The 19,860-nt window shown below is 57.6% G+C and overlaps 1 protein-coding gene across 1 annotated transcript in view; it reads right to left on the bottom strand.

The window, feature by feature from the left end:
* The window catches only part of PPP5C (protein phosphatase 5 catalytic subunit), a 71,000-nt gene extending 52,081 nt beyond the window's left edge, over positions 1-18,919 (bottom strand). The window contains exons 1-6 of the mRNA XM_063938432.1: positions 18,694-18,919; positions 10,751-10,992; positions 10,523-10,670; positions 9,629-9,750; positions 199-264; positions 21-119 (exon numbers count right to left, since the gene is read on the bottom strand). Coding sequence (XP_063794502.1) covers positions 21-119; positions 199-264; positions 9,629-9,750; positions 10,523-10,670; positions 10,751-10,992; positions 18,694-18,904 — 888 coding nt within the window. The 5' untranslated portion in view covers positions 18,905-18,919. The remainder of the gene's footprint in view (positions 1-20; positions 120-198; positions 265-9,628; positions 9,751-10,522; positions 10,671-10,750; positions 10,993-18,693) is intronic.
* Between the last annotated feature and the right edge of the window lie 941 nt (positions 18,920-19,860).

The following is a 19,860-nucleotide window of genomic DNA, read 5'->3' as shown; positions in this document are numbered from 1 at the left end:
TCATCTCTAAGAAAGGATACATAGGGATTACTCTCCGATGGGACTCCGTTGAGATGGAAAATGTTCATGAGGTCGTAGAACTGGCCGTGTGTGTCACCGCAGACTGTCACCTGCTGAGACTGACGGGGAGAGAGGATAACCTGTGACAGCGATTCACAGACTGGAACAGGAGGGATCGGGCCGTGGTACAGTACAAACCTTGTCCAGTGAGATCTCCACCAGACTTGGGAGCTGAGACAGAATCTCCTTCAGCTGTACGAGCATCTGCGCAGGGAGACAGGCAGGATACGTATCACTATACAATGTGGCCGCTCCGCAGGTTACACGCGACAACTCACGGCTTTTCCTTTTCTGCTAGTTCTCGTTAATCATAAGCACGTACAATGTGTAGGAAAAATACGGCAGCCCACCTACCATTTGTTATACTAGAAATCTACGGCGTCAAATGACAGGACCCCCCCTTCCCCCTTCTGTATGACACAGGATGGGGAGATGTGAGCAGGACATCTGCCCATCCACGGACGAGTACATATTTTGTGTAGTTTTAGTCATTGTCAGACAATAACTACTAACCCCCCAGGTGAGTCTGGGCCAGTATAGAGTAGAGAGTAAGGGCAGTGTACACAGAGGATGTGACATGGGCTGGGAGTACGGGCAGTGTACACAGCGGATGTGTGACATGGGCTGGGAGTAAGGGCAGTGTACAAAGAGGATGTGACATGGGCTGGGAGTAAGGTCAGTGTACACAGCGGATGTGCGAGATGGACAGGGAGTAAGGGCAGTGTACACAGAGGATGTGACATGGGCTGGGAGTACGGGCAGTGTACACAGAGGATGTGACATGGGCTGGGAGTACGGGCAGTGTACACAGAGGATGTGACATGGGCTGGGAGTACGGGCAGTGTACACAGAGGATGTGACATGGGCTGGGAGTACGGGCAGTGTACACAGCGGATGTGTGAGATGGACAGGGAGTAAGGGCAGTGCACACAGCGGATGTGTGACATGGGCTGGGAGTAAGGGCAGTGTACAAAGAGGATGTGACATGGGCTGGGAGTACGGGCAGTGTACACAGAGGATGTGACATGGGCTGGGAGTACGGGCAGTGTACACAGCGGATGTGTGAGATGGACAGGGAGTAAGGGCAGTGCACACAGCAGATGTGTGACATGGGCTGGGAGTAAGGGCAGTGTACAAAGAGGATGTGACATGGGCTGGGAGTACGGGCAGTGTACACAGCGGATGTGTGACATGGGCTGGGAGTAAGGGCAGTGTGCACAGCGGATGTGTGACATGGGCTGGGAGTAAGGGCAGTGTACAAAGAGGATGTGACATGGGCTGGGAGTACGGGCAGTGTACACAGCGGATGTGTGAGATGGACAGGGAGTAAGGGCAGTGTACAAAGAGGATGTGACATGGGCTGAGAGTAAGGGCAGTGTACACAGCGGATGTGTGAGATGGACAGGGAGTAAGGGCAGTGCACACAGCGGATGTGTGACATGGGCTGGGAGTAAGGGCAGTGTACAAAGAGGATGTGACATGGGCTGGGAGTACGGGCAGTGTACACAGCGGATGTGTGAGATGGACAGGGAGTAAGGGCAGTGTACACAGCGGATGTGTGACATGGGCTGGGAGTAAGGGCAGTGTACACAGAGGATGTGACATGGGCTGGGAGTACGGGCAGTGTACACAGAGGATGTGACATGGGCTGGGAGTACGGGCAGTGTACACAGCTGATGTGTGAGATGGACAGGGAGTAAGGGCAGTGTACAAAGAGGATGTGACATGGGCTGAGAGTAAATAAGATTTTACTCACCGGTAAATCTATTTCTCGTAGTCCGTAGTGGATGCTGGGAACTCCGTAAGGACCATGGGGAATAGCGGCTCCGCAGGAGACTGGGCACAACTAAAGAAAGCTTTAGGTCACCTGGTGTGCACTGGCTCCTCCCACTATGACCCTCCTCCAGACCTCAGTTAGGACACTGTGCCCGGACGAGCTGACACAATAAGGAAGGATTTTGAATCCCGGGTAAGACTCATACCAGCCACACCAATCACAACGTATAACTTGTGATACAATACCCAGTTAACAGTATGAATATAACTGAGCCTCTCAACAGATGGCTCAACAATAACCCTTTAGTTAGGCAATAACTATATACAAGTATTGCAGACAATCCGCACTTGGGATGGGCGCCCAGCATCCACTACGGACTACGAGAAATAGATTTACCGGTGAGTAAAATCTTATTTTCTCTGACGTCCTAGTGGATGCTGGGAACTCCGTAAGGACCATGGGGATTATACCAAAGCTCCCAAACGGGCGGGAGAGTGCGGATGACTCTGCAGCACCGAATGAGAGAACTCCAGGTCCTCCTCAGCCAGGGTATCAATTTTGTAGAATTTAGCAAACGTGTTTGCCCCTGACCAAGTTGCAGCTCGGCAAAGTTGGAAAGCCGAGACCCCTCGGGCAGCCGCCCAAGATGAGCCCACCTTCCTTGTGGAATGGGCTTTTACAGATTTTGGCTGCGGTAGTCCAGCCGCAGAATGCGCCAGCTGAATTGTGCTACAAATCCAGCGAGCAATAGTCTGCTTAGAAGCAGGAGCACCCAGTTTGTTGGGTGCATACAGGATAAACAGCGAGTCAGTTCTCCTGACTCTAGCCGTCCTGGAAACATAATTTTTCAAGGCCCTGACTACGTCCAGTAACTTGGAATCCTCCAAGTCCCTAGTAGCCGCAGGCACTACAATAGGTTGGTTCAAGTGAAAAGCTGATACCACCTTAGGGAGAAACTGGGGACGAGTCCTCAATTCTGCCCTATCCATATGGAAAATCAGATAAGGACTTTTATATGACAAAGCCGCCAATTCTGATACACGCCTGGCCGAAGCCAAGGCCAATAACATGACCACTTTCCGCGTGAGATATTTTAGATCCACGTTTTTTAGTGGCTCACACCAATGTGATTTTAAGAAACTCAACACCACGTTGAGAACCCAAGGTGCCACTGGAGGCACAACCGGGGGCTGAATATGCAGCACTCCTTTTACAATGTCTGAACTTCAGGTACTGAAGCTAGTTCTTTCTGGAAGAAAATCGACAGAGCCGAGATCTGTATCTTAATGGAGCCTAATTTTAGGCCCATAGACACTCCTGCTTGTAGGAAATGCAGAAATCGACCTAGTTGAAATTCCTCTGTTGGGGCCTTTTTTGGCCTCACACCAAGCAACATATTTCCGCCATATGCGGTGATAATGTTTTGCAGTTACATCTTTCCTGGCTTGAATCAGCGTAGGAATGACTTCCTCCGGAATGCCCTTTTCCTTTAGGATCCGGCGTTCAACCGCCATGCCGTCAAAACGTAGCCGCGGTAAGTCTTGGAACAGACAGGGCCCCTGCTGCCGCAGGTCCTGTCTGAGCGGCAGAGGCCATGGGTCCTCTGATATAATTTCTTGAAGTTCTGGGTACCAAGCTCTTCTTGGCCAATCCGGAACCACGAGTATCGTTCTTACTCCTCGCCTTCCTATTATTCTCAGTACCTTTTGTATGAGAGGCAGAGGGGGGGAACACATAACAGACTGGTACACCCACGGTGTTACCAGAGCGTCCACAGCTATCGCCTGAGGGTCCCTTGACCTGGCGCAATATCTTTTATAGCTTTTCGTTGAGGCGGGACGCCATCATGTCCACCTGTGGCCTTTCCCAATGGTGTACAATCCTTTGGAAGACTTCTGGATGAAATCCCCACTCTCCCGGGTGGAGGTCGTGTCTGCTGAGAAGATCTGCTTCCCAGTCGTCCACTCCGGGAATGAACACTGCTGACAGTGCTAACACATGATTTTCCGCCCATCGGAGAATCCTTGTGGCTTCTGCCATCGCCATCCTGCTTCTTGTGCCGCCCCGTTGGTTTACATGGGCGACTGCCGTGATGTTGTCTGATTGGATCAGTACCGGCTGGTTTTGAAGCAGAGGCCTTGCCTGACTCAGGGCATTGTAAATGGCCCTCAGTTCCAGAATATTTATGTGTAGGGAAGTCACCTGACTTGACCAAAGTCCCTGGAAGTTTCTTCCCTGTGTGACTGCCCCCCAGCCTCAAAGGCTGGCATCCATGGTCACTAGGACCTAGTCCTGTATGCCGAACCTGCGGCCCTCTTGAAGATGGGCACTCTGCAGCCACCACAGTAGAGATACCCTGGTCCTTGAAGACAGGGTTATCAGCCGATGCATCTGAAGATGTGATCCGGACCACTTGTCCAACAGGTCCCACTGAAAAGTTCTTGCATGGAACCTACCGAATGGGATTGCTTCGTAGGAAGCTACCATTTTTCCCAGGACTCGCGTGCAGTGATGCACCGATACCTGTTTTGGCTTCAGGAGGTCTCTGACTAGAGATGACAGCTCCTTGGCTTTCTCCTCCGGGAGAAACACTTTTTTCTGTTCTGTGTCCAGAACCATCCCCAGGAACAGTAGACGTGTCGTAGGAACCAGCTGTGACTTTGGACTGTTTAGAATCCAACCGTGCTGTTGTAGCACTTTCCAAAATAGTGCTACCCCGACTAGCAACTGCTCCTTGGACCTTGCCCTTATAAGGAGATTGTCCAAGTACGGGATAATTAAAACTCCCTTTTTTCGAAGGAGTATCATCATTCCGGCCATTACCTTGGTAAACACCCTCGGTGCCGTGTACAGTCCAAACGGCAGTGTCTGGACTTGGTAATGGTAATCCTGTACCACAAATCTGAGGTACTCCTGGCGAGGATGGTAAATGGGGACATACAGGTAAGCATCCTTGATGTCCCGGGATCCCATGTAATCCCCCTCGTCCAGGCTTGCAATAACCGCCCTGAGCGATTCCATCTTGAACTTGAATTTTTTTATGTATGTGTTCAAGGATTTTAAATATAAAATGGGTCACACCGAACCATGCGGTTTCGGTACCCCAAACCGTGTGGAATAGTAACCCCGTCCTTGTTGGAGTAGGGGCACCTTGAGTATTACCTGCTGGGAATACAGCTTATTAATTGCCTCTAGCACAGCCTCCCTGCCTGAGGGAGTTGTCGGCAAGGCATATTTGAGGAAACGGCGGGGGGGAGACATCTCGAATTCCAGCTTGTACCCCTGAAATACTACTTGAATGAAACAGGGATCCACCTGTGAGCGAGCCCACTGATCGCTGAAATTTTTGAGACGGCCCCCCACCGTACCTGGCTACACCTGTGGAGCCCCCGCGTCATGCTGTGGACTCAGAGGAAGCGAGAGAAGAATTTTGATTCTGGGAACAGGCTGACTGGTGCAGCTTTTTCCCTCTTCCCATGTCTCTGTACAGAAAGGAAGCGCCTTTGACCCGCTTGCTTTTCTGAAGCCGAAAAGACTGTACCTGATAATACAGTGCTTTTTTAGTCTGTGAGGAAACCTGAGGTAAAACTATTTCTTCCCAGCTGTTGCTGTGGATACGAGGTCCCAGAGACCATCCCCAAATAATTCCTCACCCTTATAAGGCAGAATCTCTATGCGCCTTTTAAAGTCAGCATCACCTGTCCAGTGACAGGTCTCTAATACCCTCCTGACAGAATGGACATTACATTCATTTTGGATGCCAGCCGGCAAAATATCCCTCTGGGCATCCCTCATATATAAGACGACGTCTTTAATATGTTCTCATGTTTGACAGGGTCACCGACCACGCTGCAGCAGCACGATCTGCAGGTCTCAGTCTAGTACCTGAGTGTGTAAATACAGACTTCAGGATAGCCTCCTGCTTTTTATCAACAGGTACCTTCAAAGTGGCCGTTCCTAAAACGGCAGTGCCACCTTTTTTGACAACCGTGTGAGCGCCTTATCCACCCTAGGGGATATCTCCCAGCGTAACTTATCCTCTGGTGGGAAAGGGTACGCCATCAGTAACTTTTTAGAAATTACCAGTTTCTTATCGGGGGGAACCCACGCTTTTCACACACTTCATTCATTCATCTGATGGGGGAACAAAACACTGCCTGCTTTTTCTCCCCAACATAAAAACCCATTTTTAGAGGGTTAATGTCAGAAATGTGTAACACATTTTTTTATTGCCGGGATCAAGTCACGGATGTTCCTAGTGGATTGTGTATATGTCTCAACCTTGTCGACACTGGAGTCAGACTCCGTGTCGACATCTGTGTCTGCCATCTGAGTGAGCGGGCGTTTTTGAGCCCCTGATGGCCTTTGAGACGCCTGGGCAGGCGCGGACTGAGAAGCCGGCTGTCCCACAGCTGTTACGTCATCCACCCTTTTATGTAAGGAGTTGACACTGTCGGTTAATACCTTTCACCTAACCATCCACTCTGGTGTCGGCCCCACAGGGGGGCGACATCACATTTATCGGCATCTGCTCCGTCACCATATAAGCCTCCTCATTAAATATGTCGACACAGCCGTACCGACACACCGCACACACACAGGGAATGCTCTGACTGAGGACAGGACCCCACAAAGCCCTTTGGGGAGACAGAGAGAGAGTATGCCAGCACACACCAGAGCGCTATATAATGTGGGGATTAACACTATAACTGAGTGAAATTTCCCCAATAGCTGCTTGTATATATAATATTGCGCCTAAATTTAGTGCCCCCCCTCTCTTTTTAACCCTTTGAGCCTGAAAACTACAGGGGAGAGCCTGGGGAGCTTTCTTCCAGCTGCACTGTGAAGAGAAAATGGCGCCAGTGTGTCTGAGGGAGATAGCTCCGCCCCTTTTTCGCGGACTTTTCTCCCGCTTATTTCTGGATTCTGGCAGGGGTATTTACCACATATATAGCCTCTGGGGCTATATATTGTGGTATTTTTGCCAGCCAAAGTGTTTTTATTGCTGCTCAGGGCGCCCCCCCCAGCGCCCTGCACCCTCAGTGACCGGAGTGTGAAGTGTGTATGAGGAGCAATGGCGCACAGCTGCAGTGCTGTGCGCTACCTTGGTGAAGACTGATGTCTTCTGCCACCGATTTTCCGGACCTCTTTTTGCTTCTGGCTCTGTAAGGGGGACGGCGGCGCGGCTCCGGGACCGAACACCAAGGCTGGGCCTGCGGTCGATCCCTCTGGAGCTAATGGTGTCCAGTAGCCTAAGAAGCCCAAGCTGGCTGCAAGCAGGCAGGTTCGCTTCTTCTCCCCTTAGTCCCTCGCTGCAGTGAGCCTGTTGCCAGCAGGTCTCACTGAAAATAAAAAACCTAATTCTATACTTTCTTTCTAGAAGCTCAGGAGAGCCCCTAGTGTGCATCCAACCTCGGCCGGGCACAAAATCTAACTGAGGCTTGGAGGAGGGTCATAGTGGGAGGAGCCAGTGCACACCAGGTGACCTAAAGCTTTCTTTAGTTGTGCCCAGTCTCCTGCGGAGCCGCTATTCCCCATGGTCCTTACGGAGTTCCCAGCATCCACTAGGACGTCAGAGAAAGGGCAGTGTACACAGCGGATGTGTGAGATGGACAGGGAGTAAGGGCAGTGTACAAAGAGGATGTGACATGGGCTGGAAGTACGGGCAGTGTACACAGCTGATGTGTGAGATGGACAGGGAGTAAGGGCAGTGTACAAAGAGGATGTGACATGGGCTGAGAGTAAGGGCAGTGTACACAGCGGATGTGGCATGGGCTGAGAGTAAGGGCATTGTACACAGAGGATGTGACATGGGCTGAGAGTAAGGGCAGTGTACACAGCGGATGTGTGAAATGGGCAGGGAGTAAGGGCAGTGTACACAGTGTGAGATGGGCTGGGAGTAAGGGCAGTGTACACAGCAGATGTGTGAAATGGGCAGGGAGTAAGGGCAGTGTACACAGCGGATGTGTGAAATGGGCAGGGAGTAAGGGCAGTGTACACAGCGGATGTGTGAGATGGGCTGGGAGTAAGGGCAGTGTACACAGCGGATGTGTGAGATGGGCTGGGAGTAAGGGCAGTGTACACAGCGGATGTGTGAGATGGGCAGGGAGTAAGGGCAGTGTACACAGCGGATGTGTGAGATGGGCTGGGAGTAAGGGCAGTGTACACAGCGGATGTGTGAGATGGGCAGGGAGTAAGGGCAGTGTACACAGCGGATGTGTGAGATGGGCTGGGAGTAAGGGCAGTGTACACAGCGGAGGTGAGAGACGGGCTGGGAGTAAGGGCAGTGTACACAGCGGATGTGTGAGATGGGCAGGGAGTAAGGGCAGTGTACACAGCGGATGTGTGAGATGGGCAGGGAGTAAGGGCAGTGTACACAGCGGATGTGTGAGATGGGTAGGGAGTAAGGGCAGTGTACACAGCGGATGTGTGAGATGGGCAGGGAGTAAGGGCAGTGTACACAGCGGATGTGTGAGATGGGCAGGGAGAGCAGTGTACACAGCGGAGGTGAGAGATGGGCTGGGAGTACGGGCAGTGTACACAGCGGATGTGTGAGATGGGCAGGGAGTAAGGGCAGTGTACACAGCGGATGTGTGAGATGGGCAGGGAGTAAGGGCAGTGTACACAGCGGATGTGTGAAATGGGCAGGGAGTAAGGGCAGTGTACACAGTGTGAGATGGGCAGGGAGTAAAGGCAGTGTACACAGCGGATGTGTGAGATGGGCAGGGAGTAAGGGCAGTGTACACAGCGGAGGTGAGAGACGGGCTGGGAGTAAGGGCAGTGTACACAGTGTGAGATGGGCAGGGAGTAAGTGCAGTGTACACAGCGGATGTGTGAAATGGGCAGGGAGTAAGGGCAGTGTACACAGTGAGAGACGGGCTGGGAGTAAGGGCAGTGTACACAGCGGAGGTGAGAGACGGGCTGGGAGTAAGGGCAGTGTACACAGCGGAGGTGAGAGACGGGCTGGGAGTAAGGGCAGTGTACACAGCGGAGGTGAGAGACGGGCATGGAGTAAGAGCAGTGTACACAGCGGAGGTGAGAGATGGGCTGGGAGTACGGGCAGTGTACACAGCGGAGGTGAGAGACGGGCTGGGAGTAAGGGCAGTGTACACAGCGGAGGTGAGAGACGGGCTGGGAGTAAGGGCAGTGTACACAGCGGAGGTGAGAGACGGGCATGGAGTAAGAGCAGTGTACACAGTGGAGGTGAGAGATGGGCTGGGAGTACGGGCAGTGTACACAGCGGAGGTGAGAGACGGGCTGGGAGTAAGGGCAGTGTACACAGCGGATGTGTGAGATGGGCTGGGAGTAAGGGCAGTGTACACAGGGTGAGATTGGCTGGGAGTAAGGGCAGTGTACACAGGGTGAGATGGCCTGGGAGTAAGGGCAGTGTACACAGGGTGAGATGGGCTGGGAGTAAGGACAGTGTACACAGGGTGAGATGGCCTGGGAGTAAGGGCAGTGTACACAGGGTGAGACGGCCTGGGAGTAAGGGCAGTGTACACAGGGTGAGACGGCCTGGGAGTAAGGGCAGTGTACACAGGGTGGGATGGCCTGGGAGTAAGGGTAGTGTACACAGGGTGAGATGGCCTGGGAGTAAGGGCAGTGTACACAGGGTGAGAAGGGCTGGGAGTAAGGGCAGTGTACACAGGGTGGGATGGCCTGGGAGTAAGGGCAGTGTACACAGGGAAGCCAGTGCTAGCTGGGAAAGGAAGTTGCCTGGCAGGGACTGTATATACTGCGATATACTGGACCTCACCTTTCACCCTGTGCCACAGACATTTCCCCATTTACCTGATAGACACATTTCCGATGAAGCTTCTTCTGGTCTTTATAAAATTTCATTAATTCCAACATAAAGTCCAAGGTGACCTTTCCATCCTGTAACTGGGGACCTGTGTATTCATCTTCTATGGCTGCAGACAGGGAAAGAGCGATCTGTGAGGCACAAATACCACTGACCTGCCACAGAGGATACACGTACCCACTGCACCACACCTAGAGAACTGCAGTAGAGGATACATATACTCACTGCACCAGGCCTAGAGAGGAGCTGTAGAAGTTCTATATACCTAGTGCACCACACCAAGAGTACAGCTGTAATGGAGAAAACACCTACCCACTGCACCAGGCATAGAGAACAGTTGTGATAGAGAATACATCTACCCACTGCTCCATGACTAGTTGTGATAGAGAATACATCTACCCACTGCTCCATGACTAGTTGTGATAGAGGATACATCTACCCACTGCTCCATGAGCTATGGAAGATACATGTACCCACTGCACCTGGCCTATATAAGTGCTGTAGTAGAGGATACGTGTCCACTGGACGGTAAGAGCTGTAACTGAATAAGTGTACTCGTACTCACGGTTTCATAATTACAGAAGACTTATAGCCACTGCACCGGGACGACACAAAATATATGCCCAAAGAAAAACTGTAACTGCAGCAGCCACAGGACTAAAGGGCACGTACTCACTGCACCGCGACAAGAAAATAGAGTGATGTCTCAGAGGACATAATGGGGCAGTTTATAATTTATTCTATACGGTATACTCCATGAAGAAGGAAACGGCCATTATATCTGCGTGAAAGAGGGCCGATCCTGCCAAGAGGGCAGCGACTCAGTGGGTAAGTCACCCTGGTTCTGGAAGTAGTTATGTTTTGTGCCCACATTTACTTACTCATCCCTTCGATGTCCAGGGAATCGACCACCGAGCGGTTATGCTGATCGCTGGCGATTGCTCGCTCAAACGCCTTCTGCCGCACTAACTTGCTGCACTCTTGGAACTTCATCTGCGCGTCTTTATCGTGGGGGCGGACCTTCACCACCTGGAGAACACAGAGCAATGGGTCAGGAGAGTGGAGCATGGGACGGGGCTGGGAGACATATAGAGGGCAAGTGCTCTGACCGTCTCATAGTCTTTCAGAGCGGCCTTCAGCTTCCCCAGGGCCATGTTACTAGCCGCGCGCCTGTAGTAGCCCTTGATGTATTTGGCATCGAGCTGTATGGCGTGAGATGCATCAGCCAAAGCGTAACCATAACATTCAGTGCGGAGATACGCCAAGCTGCGGTTCCCATAGTAAATGGCGGTGTTCGGGCTGAGAGCGATGGCTTCTGTGTAATACTGCACGGCGTGGTCATAATCCTTCACTAGAGACAAAGAGAGAGGAAGTTACAGATTGTTTCAGGTATGATCGCAGCGCAGAACCGACGCAGGGGAACAGCCGGCTGGCTGTGACCACATTACACAGCATCATATTCCTGCAGACTCTGCACACGTATGATCCCTGCACAAACCCAGGTCGTGCAACTACAAATTCCAGCATGCCTCACAAGTCACTTCTACTGCAATGTAACTAAAGGTTCCTGCATGCCCTGCAGGACACGCTGGGAGCTGTAGTGCAGCATGGGAGGTGGCTGACTTGACACGCTGGGACCATTAGTGAACACGCTGGGACCAGTAGTGAACACGCTGGGACCAGTAGTGCAGCAGGTTGAGAGGCCGGCAGGACACGCTGGGAGTAGTAGTGCAGGAGGGGGATGGGCCGGCAGGACACGCTGGGAGCTGTAGTGCAGCAGGAGGAGGCCGGCAGGACACGCTGGGAGCTGTAGTGCAGCAGGAGGAGAGGCCGGCAGGACACGCTGGGAGCTGTAGTGCAGCAGGATGGGGAGAGGCCGGCAGGACACGCTGGGAGCAGTAGTGCAGCAGGGGGAAGGGCCGGCAGGATGCGCTGGGAGCAGTAGTGCAGCAGGGGGAAGGGCCGGCAGGATGCGCTGGGAGCAGTAGTGCAGCAGGGGGAAGGGCCGGCAGGACGCGCTGGGAGCAGTAGTGCAGCAGGGGGAAGGGCCGGCAGGACGCGCTGGGAGCAGTAGTGCAGCAGGGGGAGAGGCCGGCAGGACACGCTGGGAGCAGTAGTGCAGCAGGGGGAGAGGCCGGCAGGACACGCTGGGAGCAGTAGTGCAGCAGGGGGAAGGGCCGGCAGGATGCGCTGGGAGCAGTAGTGCAGCAGGGGGAAGGGCCGGCAGGATGCGCTGGGAGCAGTAGTGCAGCAGGGGGAAGGGCCGGCAGGACGCGCTGGGAGCAGTAGTGCAGCAGGGAGAGAGGCTGGCAGGACACGCTGGGAGCAATAGTGCAGCAGGGGGAGAAGCCGGTAGGACACGCTGGGAGCAGTAGTGCAGCAGGGGGAAGGGCCAGCAGGACACGCTGGGAGCAGTAGTGCAGCAGGGGGAAGGGCCGGCAGGACACGCTGGGAGCAGTAGTGCAGCAGGGGGAAGGGCCAGTAGGACACGCTGGGAGCAGTAGTGCAGCAGGGGGAAGGGCCAGCAGGACACGCTGGGAGCAGTAGTGCAGCAGGGGGAAGGGCCGGCAGGACACGCTGGGCGCAATAGTGCAGCAGGGGGAGAGGCCGGCAGGACATGCTGGGAGCTGTAGTGCAGCAGGAGGAGAGGCCGGCAGGACACGCTGGGTGCAGTAGTGCAGCAGGGGGAGAGGCCGGCAGGACACGCTGGGTGCAGTAGTGCAGCAGGGGGAGAGGCCGGCAGGACACGCTGGGTGCAGTAGTGCAGCAGGGGGAAGGGCCAGCAGGACATGCTGGGAGCTGTAGTGCAGCAGGAGGAGAGGCCGGCAGGACACGCTGGGTGCAGTAGTGCAGCAGGGGGAGAGGCCGGCAGGACACGCTGGGTGCAGTAGTGCAGCAGGGGGAGAGGCCGGCAGGACACGCTGGGTGCTGTAGTGCAGCAGGGGGAAGGGCCTGCAGGACACGCTGGGAGCTGTAGTGCAGCAGGAGGAGAGGCCGGCAGGACACGCTGGGTGCAGTAGTGCAGCAGGGGGAGAGGCCGGCAGGACACGCTGGGTGCTGTAGTGCAGCAGGGGGAAGGGCCGGCAGGACACGCTGGGAGCTGTAGTGCAGCAGGAGGAGAGGCCGGCAGGACACGCTGGGAGCAGTAGTGCAGCAGGGGAAGAGGCTGGCAGGACACGCTGGGAGCAGTAGTGCAGCAGGATGGGGAGAGGCCGGCAGGACACGCTGGGAGCAGTAGTGCAGCAGGGGGAAGGGCCGGCAGGATGCGCTGGGAGCAGTAGTGCAGCAGGGGGTGAGGCCGGCAGGACACGCTGGGAGCAGTAGTGCAGCAGGGGGTGAGGCCGGCAGGACACGCTGGGAGCAGTAGTGCAGCAGGGGGAAGGGCCGGCAGGACACGCTGGGAGCAGTAGTGCAGCAGGGGGTGAGGCCGGCAGGACACGCTGGGAGCAGTAGTGCAGCAGGAGGAGAGGCCGGCAGGACACGCTGGGAGCAGTAGTGCAGCAGGGGGAGAGGCCGGCAGACACGCTGGGAGCAGTAGTGCAGCAGGGGGAGAGGCTGGCAGGACACGCTGGGAGCTGTAGTGCAGCAGAGGGAGAGGCCGGCAGGACACGCTGGGAGCAGTAGTGCAGCAGGGGGAGAGGCTGGCAGGACACGCTGGGAGCTGTAGTGCAGCAGGGGGAGAGGCTGGCAGGACACGCTGGGAGCAGTAGTGCAGCAGGAGGAGAGGCCGGCAGGACACGCTGGGAGCAGTAGTGCAGCAGGGGGAGAGGCCGGCAGACACGCTGGGAGCAGTAGTGCAGCAGGGGGAGAGGCTGGCAGGACACGCTGGGAGCTGTAGTGCAGCAGAGGGAGAGGCCGGCAGGACACGCTGGGACTAGTAGTGCAGCAGGGGGAGAGGCCGGCAGGACACGCTGGGAGTAATAGTGCAGCAGGGGGAGAGGCCGGCAGGACACGCTGGGAGCTGTAGTGCAGCAGGGGGAGAGGCCTGCAGGACACGCTGGGAGCAGTAGTGCAGCAGGGGGAGAGGCCGGCAGGACACGCTGGGAGCAGTAGTGCAGCAGGGGGAGAGGCCGGCAGGACACGCTGGGAGCAGTAGTGCAGCAGGGGGAGAGGCCGGCAGGACACGCTGTGAGTAATAGTGCAGCAGGGGGAGAGGCCGGCAGGACACGCTGGGAGCAGTAGTGCAGCAGGGGGAAGGGCCTGCAGGACACGCTGGGAGCAGTAGTGCAGCAGGGGGAGAGGCCGGCAGGACACGCTGGGAGCAGTAGTGCAGCAGGGGGAGAGGCCGGCAGGACACGCTGTGAGTAATAGTGCAGCAGGGGGAGAGGCCGGCAGGACATGCTGGGAGCTGTAGTGCAGCAGGAGGAGAGGCCGGCAGGACACGCTGGGAGCAGTAGTGCAGCAGGGTAAAGGCCGGCAGGACACGCTGGGAACAGTAGTGCAGCAGGTTGAGAGGCCGGCAGGACACGCTGGGAGTAATAGTGCAGCAGGGGGAAGGGCCGGCAGGACATGCTGGGAGCAGTAGTGCAGCAGGAGGAGGAGAGGCCGGCAGGACACGCTGGGAGCAGTAGTGCAGCAGGATTGGGAGAGACCGGCAGGACACGCTGGGTGCAGTAGTGCAGCAGGGGGAGAGGCCGGCAGGATACGCTGGGAGCAGTAGTGCAGCAGGGGGAAGGGCCAGCAGGACACGCTGGGAGCAGTAGTGCAGCAAGGGGAGAGGCCGGCAGGACACGCTGAGAGCAGTAGTGCAGCAGGATTGGGAGAGGCCGGCAGGACACGCTGGGAGCAGTAGTGCAGCAGGGGGAAGGGCCGGCAGGACATACTGGGAGCAGTAGTGCAGCAGGGGGTTAGGCCGGCAGGACACGCTGGGAGCAGTAGTGCAGCAAGGGGAAGGGCCAGCAGGACACGCTGGAGCAGTAGTGCAGCAGGGGGTGAGGCCGGCAGGACACGCTGAGAGCAGTAGTGCAGCAGGGGGAGAGGCCGGCAGGACATACTGGGAGCTGTAGTGCAGCAGGGGGAGAGGCCGGTAGGACACGCTGGGAGCAGTAGTGCAGCAGGGGGAAGGGCCGGCAGAGCATGCTGGGAGCTGTAGTGCAGCAGGAGGAAGGTCCAGCAGGACACGCTGGGAGCAGTAGTGCAGCAGGAGGAAGGTCCAGCAGGACACGCTGGGAGCAGTAGTGCAGCAGGGGGAAGGGCCGGCAGGACACGCTGAGAGCAGTAGTGTATCAGGGGGAAGGGCCAGCAGGACACGCTGGGAGCAGTAGTGCAGCAGGGGGAAGGGCCGGCAGGACACGCTGGGAGCAGTAGTGCAGCAGGGGGTGAGGCCGGCAGGACACGCTGGGAGCAGTAGTGCAGCAGAGGGAAAGGCCGGCAGGACACGCTGGGAGCAGTAGTGCAGGAGGGGGATGGGCCGGCAGGACACGCTGGGAGCTGTAGTGCAGCAGGAGGAGAGGCCGGCAGAACACGCTGAGAGCAGTAGTGCAGCATGATTGGGAAAGGCCGGCAGGACATGCTGGGAGCAGTAGTGCAGCAGGGGGAAAGGCCGTCAGGACACGCTGGGAGCAGTAGTGCAGCAGGATTGGGAGAGACCGGCAGGACACGCTGGGAGCAGTAGTGCAGCAGGGGGTGAGGCCGGCAGGACATACTGGGAGCTGTAGTGCAGCAGGGGGAGAGGCCGGTAGGACACGCTGGGAGCAGTAGTGCAGCAGGAGGAGAGGCCGGCAGGACACGCTGGGAGCAGTAGTGCAGCAGGGGGAGAGGCCGGCAGACACGCTGGGAGCAGTAGTGCAGCAGGGGGAGAGGCTGGCAGGACACGCTGGGAGCTGTAGTGCAGCAGAGGGAGAGGCCGGCAGGACACGCTGGGAGCAGTAGTGCAGCAGGGGGAGAGGCTGGCAGGACACGCTGGGAGCTGTAGTGCAGCAGGGGGAGAGGCTGGCAGGACACGCTGGGAGCAGTAGTGCAGCAGGAGGAGAGGCCGGCAGGACACGCTGGGAGCAGTAGTGCAGCAGGGGGAGAGGCCGGCAGACACGCTGGGAGCAGTAGTGCAGCAGGGGGAGAGGCTGGCAGGACACGCTGGGAGCTGTAGTGCAGCAGAGGGAGAGGCCGGCAGGACACGCTGGGACTAGTAGTGCAGCAGGGGGAGAGGCCGGCAGGACACGCTGGGAGTAATAGTGCAGCAGGGGGAGAGGCCGGCAGGACACGCTGGGAGCTGTAGTGCAGCAGGGGGAGAGGCCTGCAGGACACGCTGGGAGCAGTAGTGCAGCAGGGGGAGAGGCCGGCAGGACACGCTGGGAGCAGTAGTGCAGCAGGGGGAGAGGCCGGCAGGACACGCTGTGAGTAATAGTGCAGCAGGGGGAGAGGCCGGCAGGACACGCTGGGAGCAGTAGTGCAGCAGGGGGAGAGGCCGGCAGGACACGCTGGGAGCAGTAGTGCAGCAGGGGGAGAGGCCGGCAGGACACGCTGTGAGTAATAGTGCAGCAGGGGGAGAGGCCGGCAGGACACGCTGGGAGCAGTAGTGCAGCAGGGGGAAGGGCCTGCAGGACACGCTGGGAGCAGTAGTGCAGCAGGGGGAGAGGCCGGCAGGACACGCTGGGAGCAGTAGTGCAGCAGGGGGAGAGGCCGGCAGGACACGCTGGGAGTAATAGTGCAGCAGGGGGAGAGGCCGGCAGGACACGCTGTGAGTAATAGTGCAGCAGGGGGAGAGGCCGGCAGGACATGCTGGGAGCTGTAGTGCAGCAGGAGGAGAGGCCGGCAGGACACGCTGGGAGCAGTAGTGCAGCAGGGTAAAGGCCGGCAGGACACGCTGGGAACAGTAGTGCAGCAGGTTGAGAGGCCGGCAGGACACGCTGGGAGTAATAGTGCAGCAGGGGGAAGGGCCGGCAGGACATGCTGGGAGCAGTAGTGCAGCAGGAGGAGGAGAGGCCGGCAGGACACGCTGGGAGCAGTAGTGCAGCAGGATTGGGAGAGACCGGCAGGACACGCTGGGTGCAGTAGTGCAGCAGGGGGAGAGGCCGGCAGGATACGCTGGGAGCAGTAGTGCAGCAGGGGGAAGGGCCAGCAGGACACGCTGGGAGCAGTAGTGCAGCAAGGGGAGAGGCCGGCAGGACACGCTGAGAGCAGTAGTGCAGCAGGATTGGGAGAGGCCGGCAGGACACGCTGGGAGCAGTAGTGCAGCAGGGGGAAGGGCCGGCAGGACATACTGGGAGCAGTAGTGCAGCAGGGGGTTAGGCCGGCAGGACACGCTGGGAGCAGTAGTGCAGCAGGGGGTTAGGCCGGCAGGACACGCTGGGAGCAGTAGTGCAGCAAGGGGAAGGGCCAGCAGGACACGCTGGGAGCAGTAGTGCAGCAGGGGGTGAGGCCGGCAGGACACGCTGAGAGCAGTAGTGCAGCAGGGGGAGAGGCCGGCAGGACATACTGGGAGCTGTAGTGCAGCAGGGGGAGAGGCCGGTAGGACACGCTGGGAGCAGTAGTGCAGCAGGGGGAAGGGCCGGCAGAGCATGCTGGGAGCTGTAGTGCAGCAGGAGGAAGGTCCAGCAGGACACGCTGGGAGCAGTAGTGCAGCAGGAGGAAGGTCCAGCAGGACACGCTGGGAGCAGTAGTGCAGCAGGAGGAAGGTCCAGCAGGACACGCTGGGAGCAGTAGTGCAGCAGGGGGAAGGGCCGGCAGGACGCGCTGGGCGCAATAGTGCAGCAGGGGGAAAGGCCAGCAGGACATGCTGGGAGCTGTAGTGCAGCAGGAGGAGAGGGCGGCAGGACACGCTGAGAGCAGTAGTGTATCAGGGGGAAGGGCCAGCAGGACACGCTGGGAGCAGTAGTGCAGCAGGGGAAGGGCCGGCAGGACACGCTGGGAGCAGTAGTGCAGCAGGGGGTGAGGCCGGCAGGACACGCTGGGAGCAGTAGTGCAGCAGAGGGAAAGGCCGGCAGGACACGCTGGGAGCAGTAGTGCAGGAGGGGGATGGGCCGGCAGGACACGCTGGGAGCTGTAGTGCAGCAGGAGGAGGCCGGCAGGACACGCTGGGAGCTGTAGTGCAGCAGGAGGAGAGGCCGGCAGAACACGCTGAGAGCAGTAGTGCAGCAGGGGGAAGGGCCTGCAGGAAACACTGGGAGCAGTAGTGCAGCAGGGGGAAGGGCCTGCAGGACACGCTGGGAGCTGTAGTGCAGCAGGGGGAGAGGCTGGCAGGACACGCTGGGAGCAGTAGTGCAGCAGGGGGTGAGGCCGGCAGGACATACTGGGAGCTGTAGTGCAGCAGGAGGAGAGGCCGGCAGAACACGCTGAGAGCAGTAGTGCAGCAGGGGGAAAGGCCGGCAGGACATGCTGGGAGCAGTAGTGCAGCAGGGGGAAAGGCCGTCAGGACACGCTGGGAGCAGTAGTGCAGCAGGATTGGGAGAGACCGGCAGGACACGCTGGGAGCAGTAGTGCAGCAGGGGGTGAGGCCGGCAGGACATACTGGGAGCTGTAGTGCAGCAGGGGGAGAGGCCGGTAGGACACGCTGGGAGCAGTAGTGCAGCAGGGGGAAGGGCCTGCAGGAAACACTGGGAGCAGTAGTGCAGCAGGGGGAAGGGCCTGCAGGACACGCTGGGAGCAGTAGTGCAGCAGGGGGTGAGGCCGGCAGGACACGCTGGGAGCAGTAGTGCAGCAGGATTGGGAGAGGCCGGCAGGACACGCTGGGAGCAGTAGTGCAGCAGGATTGGGAGAGGCCGGCAGGACACGCTGGGAGCAGTAGTGCAGCATGATTGGGAGAGGCCGGCAGGACACGCTGGGAGCAGTAGTGCAGCAGGGGGAGAGGCCGGCAGGACATGCTGGGAGCTGTAGTGCAGCAGGAGGAGAGGCCGGTAGGAAACACTGGGAGCAGTAGTGCAGCAGGGGGAAGGGCCTGCAGGACACGCTGGGAGCTGTAGTGCAGCAGGGGGAGAGGCTGGCAGGACACGCTGGGAGCAGTAGTGCAGCAGGGGGAGAGGCCGGCAGGACACGTTGGGGGCAGTAGCGGGCACGCTGGGGGCAGTAGTGTAGCAGGAGGCAGTAGCGGGCACGCTGGGGGCAGTAGTGCCGTTACCCCGGAAGTACTCGTTGGCCCGCTCTTTCAGCTCCTCCGCCGTCTTGTCCCCGCCGCTCCCAGTCTCTGACCCCCCGGTCTCAGCCGCTCGCTCTCCCTCAGCCATCTTCCCGCTGCCGGCCAGCGTCACTGCGTCACCGAGAGAGCGACATCCGGCGGCCACATTGCGAATGGCAGCAGCGCCGGGGACACGTGATGCTGCGGGCGCCATCTTGTGGCTGGCAGAGGCGGGAGGGGCCTGCATTCGGCCATGTTGTGAGTGGCAGGCTCTAGTCTCTTGCCCTTACACCTCCCTACACGACCTCTCCGGGGGAGACACCATGCCCTGCCCTTCCCTCTCACTGTAGGGAGGTGTGCAGCAGTGGCAGGGGGCCAGGAGCACTGTAATGGGCCAGTCATACATACCTGACACTTGGAAGTGACCGTCCCTCACCACATAGCGTCCCTAAGCATTCCTCCCAGCTATCCCGATTTCCGCGGGACAGTCCTGTTTTTCTGAGATATTCCCGCTGTCCCTCCCGCGGGTCGCGGTGTCTATCTCTCTGCTCTGCGGTGAAGCGCACAGCACCTCTGCACCGTGACAGGGGGTCAGGAGGCGCGGCCAGCAGGACGCAGTTCATATACCGACGCCAGAATCCCGACTGCCGGTGAAACGTCAGTGTGGCCGGAGAGGCCTCAGCCACGTGGAAAATGGCCGCCGCGGCACTGAAGGGGTTAACCCCTAGTGCCCGACGCCATGTTGTGGACAATAGGCGCTTGGCGTCACTGTTAAACGTACTTACGGCGCTGGGCGCGGACTGTTTAAAAGTTTGTTTAATGATGTGTTTTAACATGTCATATGTAGTGCTCTGTGCACAATTGTAGGAATGCATGTTTAACTGTATTTATTTTATATTCCAGACAGGCTCAGTGTATATTTAAAGGGAAACACGTGTTTAAATGAAATGTATTTAAAGGAAAAATGCAGTTACTATAGCTGTCTGAATAAGCATCTCTTATCCTCTGGAAATAGGAAGTGGCATGCTAATGGCCCTGTCCTAGCAGAGAGGTGTGAAGGACAATACCTTTTGATGTGTAAGTTCCCTAGAGAGAGATGCTAATCACTGGGTCTATGGGCTTGGAACTTGTTTCATGTAGGTGATTTAATTGATATACGATCCCTGAATG

Source organism: Pseudophryne corroboree, chromosome 8 (genome assembly GCF_028390025.1).
Source record: "Pseudophryne corroboree isolate aPseCor3 chromosome 8, aPseCor3.hap2, whole genome shotgun sequence".
In the NCBI taxonomy this organism is placed as follows: Eukaryota; Metazoa; Chordata; class Amphibia; order Anura; family Myobatrachidae; genus Pseudophryne; species Pseudophryne corroboree.
Note: the sequence above shows the minus strand (reverse complement) of the source record. Positions and strands in the feature narration are given on the sequence as shown.